General features: G+C 35.6%; 2 protein-coding genes and 1 long non-coding RNA gene across 5 annotated transcripts in view; 1 reads left to right on the top strand and 2 right to left on the bottom strand.

Annotated features, from left to right (window-relative positions):
- LOC127875967 (flap endonuclease GEN homolog 1-like) overlaps positions 1–17,778 on the bottom strand; it is a 143,981-nt gene that overhangs the window by 53,740 nt on the left and 72,463 nt on the right. The gene's annotated exons all lie outside the window — the stretch shown is intronic.
- The window catches only part of LOC127875970 (uncharacterized), a 100,756-nt gene that overhangs the window by 53,549 nt on the left and 29,429 nt on the right, over positions 1–17,778 (top strand). The window lies entirely within an intron of this gene.
- LOC127875964 (uncharacterized) overlaps positions 4,416–17,778 on the bottom strand; it is a 107,533-nt gene continuing 94,170 nt past the window's right edge. For all 3 annotated transcript variants that reach the window (XM_052420743.1, XM_052420742.1, XM_052420744.1), the window contains exons 7-19: positions 17,162–17,236; positions 14,998–15,128; positions 13,823–14,005; positions 12,915–13,034; positions 12,225–12,347; positions 9,749–10,007; positions 8,933–9,073; positions 8,606–8,691; positions 7,840–7,907; positions 7,052–7,173; positions 6,343–6,475; positions 5,974–6,041; positions 4,416–4,863 (exon numbers count right to left, since the gene is read on the bottom strand). In XM_052420743.1, the coding sequence (XP_052276703.1) occupies positions 4,802–4,863; positions 5,974–6,041; positions 6,343–6,475; positions 7,052–7,173; positions 7,840–7,907; positions 8,606–8,691; positions 8,933–9,073; positions 9,749–10,007; positions 12,225–12,347; positions 12,915–13,034; positions 13,823–14,005; positions 14,998–15,128; positions 17,162–17,236 (1,571 nt within the window). In that variant the 3' untranslated portion in view covers positions 4,416–4,801. The remainder of the gene's footprint in view (positions 4,864–5,973; positions 6,042–6,342; positions 6,476–7,051; positions 7,174–7,839; positions 7,908–8,605; positions 8,692–8,932; positions 9,074–9,748; positions 10,008–12,224; positions 12,348–12,914; positions 13,035–13,822; positions 14,006–14,997; positions 15,129–17,161; positions 17,237–17,778) is intronic.

The raw sequence follows: 17,778 nt of genomic DNA on the forward strand, positions 1-17,778 counted from the left end.
GAGAGGTCACTTCTAGGTTTGACACCATTCCCTCCTCATTTGACAATACAAGATCCAAAATAGACGGTTAATTTGTAACCCTACCTCGAGTAGGTTCCTTGATATGTTGGAACAAAAAACAGTCTTTTATTGCTTCAATAAATTCATATTTTAGCTCTCCAGGCCCTACTGATGTAGAAAAATTTTCCCAGTCAATACCAGGATAATTAAAATCACCAACGCTTATAATGTGACTATAGTTTTTCTCAGAGATAACACGCATTAATTCATTCAAATTACAGCTATTTTCACTGCTCGAGCTCGGACTTCTGTAAAAAGATGTGAACAGCATCTTATCTTTTTTACTGACTTCGATTTCAATGTGAATGTATTCACTAATGTCTATATCAAAGTTTACTGGGGTAAATTTCACGCTACGGTGTATGTAAATAATTGTTCCTCTTCCAGGATCATTCTTTGCAAGATATTTATGCACTATCTTGTAGTCGTCTATGTTATATTCACTCAGAGTTCTTTCATATCTAAAATTCTTGGGTCGAACTTCCTGTAGATTAATTATATCTGTTTTTTTACTCACAATCATCAATTTTCAGTTTCAATTCATTTAATTTGGCTGTATAAAAACCCGTATTATCTTAAAACATGCCCACGAAAAATGACAAATTTTACAGTAAATAATGAAAAATATTTACATTTGTGATTTATAAAGATGTTTTATTTGATCAAACATATATGTTATCGCAAACCTCACAAGACATACATTTGAAAATAAGAGTAAGGAAAACAACATAAAACGCCGGTAAAGTATTCTAAAGTAATTCTACTTGGGAGTAGTTATGCGGTTAGGAATTAAACATGTATGCTAGTGTATTGTAATTTTATTTGAATCGGAACTGTATGCAGTTATATTGTCTTTGGCACTTAAAGGTTTTGTGAATAACCTTGGCACAATTTTTTTTTTAGTTCCATTAAACAAATTTATTTAATCCCAAATGCTTTTTTTATATTTGAGTGTCAACGTATCAACGAACGCGCTTTTGCCAGATTTGCTAGAACTGGTAAAGTGCTTCGTAAAGGAAATATATGCAGTACATGTATACTATTACAAATTGAATACACTGTACTTACCATTTTGATGTGTTAAAATGAAAAGGACTCAACCAACTATACACATATAATTGATAGACATGTACATTTAATAAATCTCATAATGCGAAAGATTGTGATCCAATTTTTGTTACTTATAGTTGTGAAACTGTGTTAGATGTTCAGGTGACATTATTTATGTTTTCTTGAGTCTTGACTGTACACACAGTCACACATTGATTGCTTTGTACCGTTTGCTTACCTTACAAGTTAATAAACATTACATTTGCAATAATCTTTGTTAAAAATTTATAAATGGTCAACTTATGATGCATTTCCATCCAATCATCAGCATAAAAAATGTAGTTAATATCGGTAATAGGATCCCACGAAATGTGGGTGCATTTTTATTTATGTAATGACATTCGCGAAAATAAGGGAGGTAACTGGAGAGAGAGAGAGAGAATATATGGCATTGCAAATTTCAATTATATTGATTGTCAGACCAAACCACAAACTAGAATGGGTCAAATGCATATTTTATTCAATTCTTTCAAACAAGCCGTTCAATGACTGTAAACAAAATTAATGCACAGAGTCATTTTAAAAATCTCGCAATGAATGACAAAGTTATGGCCCAAACAAGACCTTTTATTGCCATTTTTGACCTTTGAACTTAAAGTGTGAACTTGGAGATATCGACGTAATTTTTTCGCGCGACACACCGTCCAATGATGGTGAACAAATGTGCCAAATGATTGCAAAATCTCCCAATAAACGACATAGTTATGGCCCGGACAAGCTCATTTATGGCCATTTTTGACATTTGAACTCAAAGTGTGACCTTGACCTTGGAGATATCGACGTAATTCTTTCGCGCGACACACCGTCCAATAATGGTGAACACATGTGCCAAATGATTTTAAATTCTAACAATGAACAACATAGTTATGGCCCGGACAAGCTCATTTATGGCCATTTTCGACCTTTGAACTTTGAGTGTGACCTTGACCTTGGGGATATCGTCGTAATTCTTTCGCGCAAAACACCGTCCAATAATGGTGAACAAATGTGCCAAATGACTTTAATATCTTACAATGAATGACATAGTTATGGCCCGGACAAACTAATTTATGATCGTTGAACTCAAAGTGTGACATTGACCTTGGAAATATCGAAGATATTCTTTCGCGCAACACACCGTCCAATGATGGTGAACACATTTGCCGAATGATTTTAAAATCTCACAATAAATGACAAAGTTATGGCCCGGACAAGCATTTGACCTTTGAACTCCAAGTGTGACCTTGACCTTTGAGATATGAACGTACGTTTTTTCACACGACACACCGTCCCATGATGGTAAACAAATGTACCAAGTCATTTTAAAATCTAACGATAAATGACATAGTTATTGTCCGGACAAACTTTCAGTTTAAAACACACTAAGTGACCCCGTGACCTAGTTTTTGACCTGGCATGACCCATATTCAAACTTGACCTAGGCATCATCTAGATACAACTTCTGACCAAGTTTGGTGAAGATCGGATGAAATTTCGGGACAGACCGACAGACCGACAAAGTGACTCCTATATAGCCCCCATTACCACTGGTAATGGGGGTATAACAATTATATCTCGGATGTGTTTGAAACCCCGTCATTTGAGCTAAAAACTAGATCACTATATCACTTACACTCTATAAATAAACTTTTTGTCAAATATTCGTGGTCCTCGGCAATACATTTGTTCGAATGATATCTCAGCCGAGGTCGGAAATATAAATTTTCATAAAAACTAAATATTTATGCTTCATAAAGTATTTTTTAAACCCACCTTCTTGTAAAAATTTAAATGCTTAGTGGGTCAGGTGAGCGTCTTAAAGTCTATTGTCCTCTTGTTTGATCGAAACAGATACGTTAACGTTATTGTTATTATAAACTATTGTTTTACCAATCGATTCTTATTCTATTATTCTGAAAAATACTGTTCACGATAGCATTTATCAAATAAACACCGCACATGCTTGATTTTTTTTTTACTTTTTACTAATCGCAGCGGTTAAAGTTGAGAATTCGAAACCGACGCGGCGATAAATGTTTTGAACAACTCAATTTTTTAAATAGTTATTTATTGATTAATAAAGATAACAACAAAATTAAGATATTGAATCGAAGCAAACAGATTAAAAACTAATCTTATTCGATAAAATAGGGATTTAGGCAATTCATTTTTTGTCATCATATGATGACACTTAATATTCGTTTATTTAGCTGAAATTTATTTTTTATCGTAGGATCCATATTTTTCAAACAGACAGACTGTCGGACATACGGAAAACTGAAATAATGTGAAACTTTACACTCTGTTTCTCGGTGCATTCACCAAGTAACCATAGCATCTGTAACAATAGGAAGCCACAACTTTTGTCTGACAAAATGGATCTGAAATATTTTGCAATAATAGTTTCCCATATGGCGCTCTATCCACATAACGAGTGCCATCAGTCTACCGAGTGCCATCAGTCCATCAGTCTAACTATTTTGGGTTATCCACGGACTCTACATATCAATATACGCTCCGTGGGTTATCGTAGATAACTGATGTTCGTTTTTAATTATTTTAGTATCCATAGCAATCGCAATTTATGCCTGTCGATAGAATGAACTATCGTGCACATTCTTCAAGTGATCCATACTATGTGCACACCACGTTTCATCAACATTGAACACTTTTTTGAGTTATCGTAGGATGTTGATTTTCGTTTTTAATTATTTCTTTATCCATAGCAATCACTATTTATGTCTGACGAAAAAACTGAAATATCGTGCACATTCCCCAAATGATCCTCTATGTACATACCACGTTTGACGTCTTGTTCTGTGAAAATTGGGGAAAATGCATGTGCGTAAAGTGTCTTCCCAGATTAGGGACAGTCCGCACAGGCTAATCAGGGAAGACACTGTCCGTTTTAATGGTATTTTTCGTTGAAAGGAAGTCCCTTTTTACCGAAAATTTAGTTTAAGCGGTAAGTGTCCTCCCTGATTAGCCCATGCAGACTGCACAGGCTAATCTGGGACGACACTTTACGCACATGCATTATGCACAGTTTTCTCAGAACAAGACACATATGTTCAGTGGATTTTTTAGTTATCGCAGGATCCAGATTCAGACGGACACACAAACAGTCGTACTCATACAGTCTGGGGTAAACTTAACCCAAACCCGATTACATCGGTAGGAGACTAAATATGAATTGTCAATTATACACTTTAAAACTAATATTTGTCCTATCTTTGTTGAGCATGATATACCTTATAAAACAGGTATTCACATGTAAAACACGTTTTATATCTAACAAAAAGAATGTAAAATGTAATGTAAAAATAAATGAAAATACATGTTTTCGCATGTTCGTCGGGGCCATATGTTGAAAATTATTTTTTTACCACGGTGTATCCATGAAAATGTACGTCGCATAAAACATCAAATTCAGTAAAGAAGCAATAAAATATTCTTAATGTGTTGACGAATTTCAAGCAATAATTCAAAGATCATTTATGAAATAAATTTCATAATTCGCCCAACATTGAATCAGAAAAAATATATGATGATACGTTGAATTAATTGTCTTGAAACACAAAATCCACAGAGATGGTTTAGCGCCGGCTAACAATCCGGTGGTGCACGCGTCATCCATCACATAGCATTCGTGTTATATGGCCGACAGGTATTTATCCATTTCGATCATCGACATCTTATCGTCGTCATTGATAACTGAAATTCAAAAACAAAATGGTTTATGGCGTCCGTTTGTATAGGAAACATGCGACCCAGACAAAAATAATGCCACACACTCACAATCGCGACATTTGAAACAAGTGGTTTTTGTTGAACCCATTTATGCCTAGCATCTAGAAAAAAGGCCTTGGCAAACAGAGTAGACCCAGATGAGACGCCGCATGAATCGAAGTGGCGTCTCATGCGGCGTAGACACGTTTTTTGCTTAAATAAATATTCTAAATAAAGAAACAAGTATACTAGACACCCCTAATTTTGGAAATAAATTGATCCAATTTAGAACGATGGGAGAGTCCACTAGGCTTAAATGGGTTAACTTTAGTTTGAACACAAAGTTGAACAAAGACTCAACACAGACAGATTTCAGGTTAAAATAACAGTGTCATACAGTGTTACTTTTATGTAATCGATGAAGCTCTTCTTTATTTAGGTCACGTTTGTAATTTGTAATTCATAATACAATAAAAACTCAAACAAACAATTGATGTCTTAAGACTATTTGTCCGCTATGTTCGATTTATGAGCTTTAGTCATTGACATTATATGACCTGCGTCATGCGAAAATGATTCAAAAGCTTTATTCGGCAAGCGTAACTTCATCTACCCTCTCTTATAAAGTCGCGCTAGGTTCTGAGGTCTGATTAGCGGCGAGGGTAGCTTCTTACCAGGCTTCTAAAAGATCCATTTTCAAATGACGCGACTCATATAATTTTGATGTGAACAAATACTGAGCATTTGCATAACTTTTAAATGTACGTACGGTTTAAGCAGGGACCTATACATTTGTTTGTATAGGTCCCTGGTTTAAGTAACGGATATTTTACTTGCGCGCACACTTTGTTTTAAATACCAATGGCACTAATTGTTGGCTAAATTGAATATTAAGGTTCAGCGAAAAAAGCATTTACACAGCTGTCGACGAAACGGTCTCTAGTACATCTCTGACAAATTTTGTGGATTAACCGAGCTAACATACTTAACTTTATAATGCAGGTTACAAACGCAGTCACCTGAAGCTTTTGATTTGTTATGCTTTATTTGTACTCTATTAATGAAAAGTGCCATGCATAGTATGATTTTTCTTACGTTCTCGAGCTACGTCGAACCTTCCACCATCGAATTCGCACTTGTTCTCATTAAACAATACCCTGAAGCTGAATGAAAAAGAAAGAAACATATCTTAGTTGGGTGAAATATTTGGGGAAAACCCCCCGACATACGGTAAAACTTTATCGAGCTGTTACCGTTCACAGTAAAATAGATGCAAATTGAGATGGGTTTATCTTTGTTAATTAATTATATAATTATATATGTGAGTACACGATACATTATCTGCTAATGTATCTAAACACAAATGGGCAATTGACAATAGCATTTTTTCAAGCAATCGTTTAGAAAATTGACAAGATTTTACTGAGGTTTAGAAATTTAGAAAATCTACTACGATTCACTTACTCTTTGCCCTTGTATTGCACTTGGACAAATTGTTGATTTTTATTTTTAGCCTCTTCCAGTGTGTTTACGGCTTCTTCGGAGAAGGGGCGCCAACACTGCTGTGAATCCTTCCACTTCCACCACGGCATCTTGTCTGAGTTAAAAATGAGGCGTGTCTGAGCGAATCGATTCATTAATAGTGTCTTATATAACCATTAACATATTGTGATAAATATTTACGTTAATTGAAAGAAAAGGTATGGCGTCAGTGATCTCATTTTAGGCATGTGTCACAAATGACAGAATATAAGGCTACCGAACCAAAAATTATCATTGCTATAAGGATATGCTGTACTGTTGTCCGTGCATGGTTTCTGTATGTTGAACGCGCAAATACTTCTTAGGGAGATTTTCTAATAAAGAGACAACATTCTTCGAAAAACGATAACGTGCAATGAATTCTTCGCCCTTTTATTCAACAACATGATGTGACAATCGAAATTCTGTCTCTTCCCTAACTGTCAAAACTACTTGAGCAGACATTTTGAAACATTAAGTTTAACTGTTTAATGGAGTTTTAGGCTCCAATTTAAGTTAACAGGAGAGGCTGTCGTTTAACTGGCCATAAACAAAACAGCCTGTATTTTGAGCAACGCAATCTTAACGCCAACACTGATTATAACAGACCCGTTATCATTTGTCGGGCCGTTTAGACTCAACAACAACCTACCAGCTTTACTCTGTCCAGACGTTGCTCCGGAAGTGGGAACCGCGGCGTCCTCACCGGTCAAACCCGAGTCGGCCGCATTCTCCACAACATCTTCGTTTTTGAAATTCGTAGGCTCGTTCGTCCTGGAATAGAAGACTGAATTTTATTCTTAATGCCCCTCTATTTGTAGTAGACAATCAATTATTCCTTTTTCATGTTCTCTCTTAAGCCTAAATGTCGTAAAGAACATTGCCGTTAAATTTGGATTTTTCAAAATTTCATGTTGTCAGGTTTGTTTGCACAGATGCGCGGTTATAGCAAATATGCACAACCGTATATTAACTAAGTCATGCGAAAATAGGTGTAATGCCATATGATGCCAGGGCAGCTGCAGACAAGTTCATGTATTCGCATAGGCTGTTCAGGAGCTCCCGTGTCCGGCATACAGTCTTGCAAGGTTTCGTGGTCTCATTTGCGGACAGGATAGCTCTTAACCAGACTGGTCGGGAGATACGCTTGTATTATATATCATAAGACCTAGTGCGCATGACTCGGCTCATTTCAAGGGAGCATCTCTGAATAATATTGATTTTTCCGTTGTGACATGAGCGTCGTCTAGAGTCAACATTGGCTCATATTCTACATGCTTCCTGACATGTAATGTAGTTGTGACGGTGCAGTATACTGTGAGTTCCGACGATGGGTCTGACGCTTTATAATAATCTTCTAAAACACAGTGTGAATTGACTATTAGTTTTGCAAAAGTACTAACACAGATTATACTTATTTATGTTAATATGTGTACTTACACCTCCACTTCGTATCTGTGGTGTTGTCCGAACTTGTAGGGCTTCACAATACCATTGGGCCAGCGAACCTGCCAAAGCACACAATTAACCCATTTATGTCTAGCGTCTAGAAAAAAAGGCCTTGACAAACAGCGTAGACCCAGATGAGACGCCACATGATGCGGCGTCTCATTAGGGTCTGCGCTGTTTTCCTAAAAGAATTTCTTGAAGAAATATTCTAAGTATAGAAATAAATATACCAGACATCCGTAATTTTGTAAATAAATTGATCCAATTCAGAAGGATGGGAGAGTCCTCTAGGCATACATGGGTTAAGGGAATTTTCACAAAGCTACCAGCTCTACAAGACCGTTAATAACGTTAACGTAGCAATCGTTAGTTTGTTATGGCAATAGACCAAATATACTCGGTATATCCGCTCGTTTCTAACATGCAAATAGAAGAGTGAGTTTTAAAATTGATAATGATGCAAACGATAGCAATCACATGCTGTAACACTTATCATTTAAGTATGGTTGTGATAAATAAAATAAAAGCCTTCCGCAAATGTTTGCATTTAAGTATATTAAAATGCCATCTGAACGAATATGCGTATCAGTTTGAAAACTATTAGCAACTTTTACAGAAACATGATAATCGTTTAGATTCCTCCAGAAATTATGTTCATTAAGTGCCAGAAGGACTTATCAGTCGTGTTTTTGCATATGCTGATAGGCTGTTGTTGCTTCAAAAGTACGAATATTAAAACTTCAGTAAGGCACCGTACCATGACCATTCTCCCGGACGATTTTCTAAGGACGGCCCCAACACTTTCGGGTCCACCGTCCTCATTTTCCTTGCGCCAGTTTGGACCTAAATAAGTAAAATGATGAAAACTTTTTTTTAAAGGAATTGGGACACGTCGTGATTTCTGGCAAAACAATGATAAATTGTCCTAGTTTAATGAATGAGAAGGTTGAGCTGAGAAATTAGTGCTACGTTTAAAAGAAGCTTAATTCCAGACAAAATAGCCATACACAAAGTATCTCAACATTTTCGATGCATGCCCTTCTAATACTGATACCCATCGACACTTAGTGTGTACAAGTCCCACCTCGCTTGACGGAGCAGCCTATCTCGATATGGTCACGTGGTACTCGTCTAGGTTCGTCAATCTTCTCGATGTCGTACTTGCCCTCCTTATTGTACTTGCAATACACCAGCTTGTCGTTGTCGAACAAAACTATTGTCATCTCTGGAATAAGAAACAAAACGCAATATGTTAGAATGATATGATGAGGCCAATCAACAGTGGCAATGCATCTTTCATGTATCCGAATAATAAAAAATCGTACTATGTTAATATATATATATATATATATATATATATATATATATATATATATATATATATATATATATATATATATATATATATATATATATATATATATATATATATATATACCATCTTTTTTCAAAACATATACAACGTTGATGAATTAAAATCAAGAAGGACCAGAACATCAACACAATTGGAGTTTTATACAATTGCTTTTTTTCTTCTGTAGTCATTATTAATACGTTAATGTACGAAGACGTGTATGCTATTGGGAAATCCCCACTAGTATGTACTGATGTGTTGATACGACACCAAGACAAGGTGTTTTCGTTGTACAACAAAACATGTACAAATGTCTGTATCTGAAAATGGTTGTTTTGTTTTTTACTGAAATACACAATATCTGAGAAATGGTTCCATCTGCTGAAAGTTAATATATTTGCATTAACATTCCTTGTTGATTATCATTTATTAGTTCATGCTTGAGAAAATAGTATCTTGGCATGAAAATCGTATTAACTCGCTTTTTCATGTATCTCCGGATTCAATCGTATTTTCACGGCAACATTTTAACAACAACAACATTACCATGGTCAAAGTGACCAACAACGGTTCCCGGCATGTGACCATCGTCTTCGCCACGAGTCCAGTCAGGGCCACGCTTTACACGGGAACCAAGAGGTGGCAGTATAGGGAATTCCTCATATCCGATGGACTCCATTTTGGTCTGCTTCCATTCTACCATGCCCGTATCGTCGAAAAGTACTGGTAGCATTTCAGGTCTTTTCTTCTTTTCCTCTATGTATTCTTTGTACTTTTGCAAAGTCTCTGGATTTGCCTGGCGTACCTTCAATGTTGATATTGGGCAGAATTGATCTTTTTAAATATGTAATAAGAGGGACTTTTTGCTAAACGGGGCATACACTCATCTAATCTGTTATAAAATATTCACTTTAAAGACCAGATCAATACGCACTTCTACTTAACATGATTCTGACGTTTCATAATTGCAGTTATTAATCTAGCTGGGTTACATGCTACAATAGATCACACATGTCTTGTCATGATTAATAACTATCTGCCAATGTCTAAAGAAATCAAACATTATACACAGTTTTATTTATATTGATGAAATACTTTCGAGTTACATAACTGTGTAGTATCTTTTCATAGCTAACCAACGTCCATTTAATGTTGTTTAAGGTTCATGGGAGGGATAAAATTCATTAAAACTTCGCTTTGGTTTTTCTTCATTCAATGTGGTACAATATGGTCAAACTATATATCATTTTAAAGCTAAAGACGTATAGAATAACATAAACACATTTTTGACATTCAATATTTGTTTGCTTTATTCATATTTTGGTTTAAAACCAATACATTTTTACACTAATTTGCAAAATCTCAATCTAAAGTGAGGAAGGATTTGCACCACCGTAGGTTGAATAAATACAAAGCAATATACATATTCAAGGTCAAGTTAGCAACATTTCACAGAAAATTATTGTCAGAAAACAACAAATGAGTTTTTATTCAACTGCATTTTTTTTATACATTTCCTAAACAAAGTTCTAAAAAATAACTAAACGTAACTACTTTTTAAAAATCCAGGTATGGTGGATAATAAGAGTCACCATTGTATTTCAAAGGCTTAACAAGTTTGCTATTTAACCCTTAACCAAATTGCAAATTTTAAACCATCTCAAATTGAAATAGATTGCTGACGACTTATAAAATTGTAAAGGAGTATAAAGAAATTGGCTAACCGATTGTTTTTATATTTCGATTCCTTCTACCCATTTTGAAAGCGAGTGCTCGCTGTGCTCCGTAGAAAAACGTGCATTACAAATCGGTCGAAATCACGTGGAGTGGTAAGAAAACACATCATTATTTTGACAGATGGGTCGCAACTAGTAAAACAACTGTTAACACTAATCAGGAAGAGATCGCACTTACTAACAAAAATGACCACATAGAGATACAATCACTTAACCCATTGCAAATCTTTTTCAGCTGAAAATTGTCCCCCAACCGTCTTTTTTAGTATATTTTTATTGTTTATCTGGAGCCGAAGTGCATCTCACAGAATATCCATCCGACTTCCGTTGTTTTCACTTTCGTTATAAAAAACTTGGTATAAAAGATTTTTTTCTTACTTTTAGGTTGTTGAAGTGATTCATTATTTTATATTATCAATAAAATAGTATACCGTGATGAATTGAACTGAGTTTCGTTTCGATCTTTCTGTCAGTCTGTAAGCGTACTATTTTGTGCGCAATAATACAAGTACCGGTACATGTGATTCGACAACAATTGTAAACATTGGTGAAATTCTTCGTACAAAGTTATTTTTTTTTTGTGTTTATGAGGTCTGATCATGCAGTTTGCACACATCAACGGAAAGATTACAATCCAATGCATTCGTCAACGTCAACCATTTGGAATGTCAATTAGGCGATGCGTGAGTTTTTAGCATGTTTCTTGCAAGTTTATTAATTTAAAAATTGCTGCCCCCATGGTGATGAAATGACATGTGTTCCAGTTTTTATATATTTCTAGATTTGTAAACTTTTTTCACTTATTAAGCGTAACTTGCCCTCGTCAATGTCGATATTATTTACTAGTGCTATACTTTTCCACCGAACTACGTTGAATTAACCTGATTCAGATTTTTGAAAATAATGTCTATTTTTGTGTTAAAATCGCTTTGTATTTTGATTGATTTTGTCGATGGTATGAGATGTTGCTGTACACAATCGGTAGCAGTTTGAAGGAAAACCATCCTTTTAAGCATATATGTATACATTTTCAATGTGGCACCTTTCGTTTAGTCAAATTTGAATTTAATGCTAGGGGTCCCACATTTTTTAAACTGAAGCCTCTACAGGAACCTTAATCATTATGCAGAATATACATAACTAGATCAATATAATGCAAATGAAAGATAACACGCCTACCTCTATATAAAAATTTGTTGTCATAGTTGACCTACACACATGGAAACCGTCTTAAATTTTATTCGTTCCGTTTATTTATAATGTATATATAAACAACATTATCATACTTTCTTGTGATGGCGCTTTTTTGGCCGATCAGAGCCGGAATCTTTTTTCGGTTTCTCTTCACATGGAGCAGGTGCGGGTTCACTTCCGCTTCGAAGCTTCACAATTACTTTGACAATAGCATCCTGCGGGCAGAAATAATACAGAGATATATAGTGTCCATTCAAATGTTATGATAATTTAAAATTTAGTTTATATGCGAAATCTTAATACTATGTATAAAGACATCGTTGGAGTCCCATGGAGCGGCAAAACACACACAAGCACAATTTAAACACGGATTAATAATTAACCCATTTATGTCTAGTGGACTCTCCCATCCTTCTAAATTGGATCAATTCATTTCCAAAATTAGTTAGTATATTTTGTCTATATTTAGAATATTTATTACAGAAATTGATTTAAGCAAACAGCGCAGACCCCGATGAGACGCCTCATCATGCGGCGTCTCATCTGGGTTTACGCTGTTTGCCAAGGCCTTTTTTCTGGACGCTTGGCATAAATGGGTGAATCCCTCCACTATACCAACGTAGATTTTTATAATAAAAAACACATTACAACTGCAATCAATTCTTAAAACTAAATAAACAGTAAACGTAAATTTTTCCTCACTTGCAATGTATTTCAACAAATAATAAATACATACAAGATGTAACTACATGAAATAAATGCGCATTGCTCTAAACCAAAACCTTGTCTTTTCCGCCGCATTTCGCCTCAGACATAATCTCCTTTAAGATTTCTTCCACATCAATGTCCTCGTTTCTGGCAATGGAGGCCTCGACATCGTCACACACACGAGCAGCAATCACCTGAACAAAGATTTGTTGTAGGAGGTAGGGTAAAATTAGTCCGCCAATATTTACACAAACTATTTGTGCAATCATTCTAGCTTAAATAAATTTTTATACTAGTGCATGTACTTCAAAGAATATTTTGAAATATGTGTCGTGTTGTTGCATTTATATATTGAACACATACATTAGTATCAGAGATCATGTTCTATATTGTATAAATGAATCACAAGTCTTTGCATGCGTAGTGAAAAAATCTCAGCAGATTTGCAAGATGGAAATCATTCTTGTGGAAAGGTGCCATATTGGTTATGAAAATGGCATTAGGAATGAGAAAAAATCGAACGTTGTTATATTTTATAAGATTTTAAACAAACAGTTAATATTTTTTTAAAAGAAGCATGTCAAAATGGTCGAGCATCACATACATATTGTTTCGTATAAAACCATTCGATTTACCATTAACTATGATTAAATGTCATATAACAGTACACAAAGTGATACCTCCTTTAACATTGTAAAGTTAAGATTACTCGCTCAATAATTCTTGTCATGCTATTGGAATATAAGAAGAAAAAATAAGTTATAACATTATGAGCATATTGCTAAGAACCATTTTATTGACAAGAGAGATCCTGTACTGTGCTGGTTTATGCGTGCTAAGATTAAGTCATTACTGTTTACTAGACAATTACAAAGAAATAACCCGTTTACCAAACGGTAGGAAAAGACGTGTCGACACGACAGGGATTATTATACAATAGTTCGGTCATTGTCTTGCAGTTCTTTAAGAGATAATATATTACATGGTTGCGGAGATAATGTCCCGCGCTCTCAAAGTTCTCTGCTGAAACCATTTCCCCGCCATATGAGTTGTCTGCCAACTCGCGTGCGAACTTTTTATTCTTGTTCCGACCCACCGGAACGCAGTATAGGCCCAACATCTGTCGGCAGTAAATCTTCGCCAACTGTATCAAGTGTCTTTGTATCTGTTAATGACGACATTCTTATTTGTATCGTTGTAATATTGCAAGGTCAGTGTTGACGGCTGAATACTCCTTGTTCTAGGCTTATTATTCACACACTGTTTTACTTTAGTATTGAATAGCATGTTGACCATTTTATCAATGCATGAACTATCGGGAAAAATAACGCTTAATTTGAATAAATTTGGACGGTGTTAATACCTCGATGAAATGCAGAAAAATACAAAAGAACACTTATAACTAAATGCAAAGAAAATGCTACCAATAATTGTAAAACTTTAAATGCCACAGAAGTTTCATTTCGGATTTTATTTTCTTCGAAAGTCATATTGATTTTGACAAAGGACAAACAACGTCATTTATATTGTAGGTAATGAATATTAAAGTTTTAATTCGCATACATAATGGGTTCATCGGTAATGAAAAACGCCTCACGTGCTTCAACCATAATACAGCGTTTACCAGGTACTTAACATATTTATGCCTAGCGTCTAGAAAAAAGGCCTTGGCAAACAGCATAGACCCAGATGAGACGCCGCATGATGCGGCGTCTCATTTGGGTCTGCGCTGTTTGCTTAAAGGAATTTCTGTAAGAAATATTCTAAATATAGAAATAAATATACTAGGCATCCCTAATTTTGGAAATAAATTGATCCAATTTAAAAGGATGGGAGAGTCCACCAGGCTTAAATGGGTTAAATATGAAAAAATGCGATAATGAAACAAGCGTGAGACGACGTTAAACACAATGACAATAGCGGATGATTTAATTCTCTACGACTATGATAAACTTGGTAATAAATTCGCACTGACCATGACACATGTTTGTAAATGTTTTAATATGATGCAGAACGTTTCAAAACATTTTAAGAATTTAATAAATTAAAGTAGACATACCCAATACGATGCATGGAACATGTATAGACAAAAACTGGTTGCTTTTAGTAATTGATCATCGGATTGTGTTGGCCTTTGGGATTAATTGAAATACAAACTGTTTTATTTTCTTCGCCTGTTTCTTCGTCCTCGTTATCGAACGGTTCCTTGTCATCGGTGGGGTTGAAGTCAGACAGGACGATCACCCGAGGGGTCAAAAGAGTATTCTCCCCGAGCTGAAGCGCTTCACCTGTGTCGCAATGAGAAATTAACTGTCAAACATATGATGTGCTACAAAATCAGCGGTAATTTCATATAAGAACGCTTCACTAGCCCTTGTCGGTGCAGTATTATTGTACTAGCTTTTCGTTTTCTGGAATAGGATATTATGATCTGCTGCACCACGCTTAGCTTTGAACGGTGTTAATTCAGGCCATAATATAAATTGCTAGCCATTCTTAACATCATAAAGCAGTGGTCCATCCGTCCGTTCTGTACTTAGGTAATGTCTTACTGCAGTGCTGGATCGGATGTGTTTAATCGGCCCTGAACCGATATGTGCTCGTTTATATAACATATAATCATATTGTGTTCCTTCAGTTAATTTAATTCGAGAATAGCTTCTCATTCTTTTCTTTTTATTTAACTGATTACGCAATTTTAATATGACGTGTCTGTTGTGACGTAAAATTTTTGTGTTGTCATAAGCATTGTTTAAAATTGTCATTATGGTAGTGTTTCCTTTTTTATTGTGCATGATGTCTCTTTTTTAATCTTAAAAATGTAATATATTAATTAATCGAATTTCGTGCAACGCTAAATCATTTGTATATATTTTTCATTGATTTATCTTTTGTGGCTCAATTTTATTTTGACTGAGTGTGGACGTCATTTTTATGCCCCCCTTCGAAGAAGAGGGGGTATATTGCTTTGCACATGTCGGTCGGTCGGTCTGTCGGTCGGTCCGTCCACCAGGTGGTTTCCGGATGATAACTCAAGAACGCTTAGGCCTAGGATCATGAAACTTCATAGGTACATTGATCATGACTTGCAGATGACCCCTATTGATTTTGAGGTCACTAGGTCAAAGGTCAAGGTCACTGTGACCCGAAATAGTAAAATGGTTTCCGGATGATAATTCAAGAACGCTTATGCCTAGGATCATGAAACTTGATAGGTAGATTGATCATGACCCGCAGATGACCCCTATTGATAATTAGGTCACTAGGTCAAAGGTCAAGGTCACGGTGACCCGAAATATTAAAATGGTTTCCGGATGATAACTCAAGAACGCTTATGCCTAGGATCATGAAACTTGATAGGTAGATTGACCATGTCTCGCAGATGACCCCTATTGATTTTGAGGTCACTAGATCAAAGGTCAAGGTAACGGTGACCCGAAATATTTAAATGGTTTCCGGATGATAACTCAAGAACGCTTATGCCTAGGATCATGAAACTTGATAGGTAGATTGATCATGACTCGCAGATGACCCCTATTGATTTTCAGGTCACAAGGTCAATGGTCAAGGTCACGGTGACCCGAAATAGTAAAATGGTTTCCGGATGATAACTCAAGAACCCTTATGCCTAGGATCATGAAACTTGATAGGTAGTTTGATCATGACTGGCAGATGACCCCTATTGATTTTCAGGTCACTAGGTCAAAGGTCAAGGTCAGGGTGACCCGAAATAGTAAAATGGTTTCCGGATGATAACTCAAGAACGCTTATGCCTAGGATCATGAAACTTCATAGGTACATTGATCATGACTGGCAGATGACCCTTACTGATTTTCAGGTCACTAGGTCAAAGGTCAAGGTCACAGTGACAAAAAACATATTTACAAAATGGCTGTCACTACAACTGAGAGCCCATATGGGGGCATGCATGTTTTACAAACAGCCCTTGTTTTCAGTTAACGTTGCGAGATCGTATTCTTGTTAGATTAAAAAAAGCCCACATCGATATGATCATACTGGTCGTACGGATGCGTATAACTGCCCACTCGTTTTGTCAAGTTGTTAGTAATTATAGCAAAGATATTTCACACTATGTGATTCAATCCATTGATTTTAATTTTGACCATCAAATTATTTAAATAGATCTCATCATTGGTAATCAGTTGATTGTGTTACAATTTAATATCAATGTCAGTTGTCTTAATTTTACATAGCCTCAGAGAAAATGTATATATATATGTAATCGTGTTATTTTACGTGTCGAAATTTGTGTTATGGTAAGTATTTTATAGTATAATGTACAAAGGAATGCTATGTGCACCTCTCCCATCGATGTAGCAGAGGGCGAGAGTCAACGCAGTCAGCAGCGGTGTCTTGCCGTCTGGTGCGCATTGATCTGTTGCAAATAAATAGTAATAAAATAGAATAACACAACTGATCAAAATGATTGCATAAATATCCATCAGCAATTAAAGTTTATAATATTTATTAAAAAAAAGTGTCTAGAGAATATGTCGAAACATTTTGGAATCTGATGTTCAGTTTCTGTAAACCCACCTACTGTACAACAATTATTAACCAATACATACAGAATTATAGCTTTCATGGCGTAGGTATGCGCGTCGTTTGGTTTTTTACTACCTTCTCATGGCTGCGGTTAAAGCTCAAATAACTTCATCTCCAGTACAGTTTCAGTTCCAATCGATAGTTTAATAAGGAGCTACGTTTAATATTTTTTTATATTCTATCGTTGGTTTTGGGATTAATCTTACACATCGCTGTTGTCTAAGGCTAAATGTTTACGCCATTTTGTAAAGTTGAACCCGCACAATCCGAGTATTTTGAGTTTTAAGATATGAAAAATTGGCCCAAAGTCCGATATGATAATAGTTGACGCCTGATATATATATAACGGCCCTCTCACGTCGTCCATTTATT

This window comes from Dreissena polymorpha, chromosome 4 (assembly GCF_020536995.1).
Source record: "Dreissena polymorpha isolate Duluth1 chromosome 4, UMN_Dpol_1.0, whole genome shotgun sequence".
Taxonomy (NCBI): Eukaryota; Metazoa; Mollusca; class Bivalvia; order Myida; family Dreissenidae; genus Dreissena; species Dreissena polymorpha.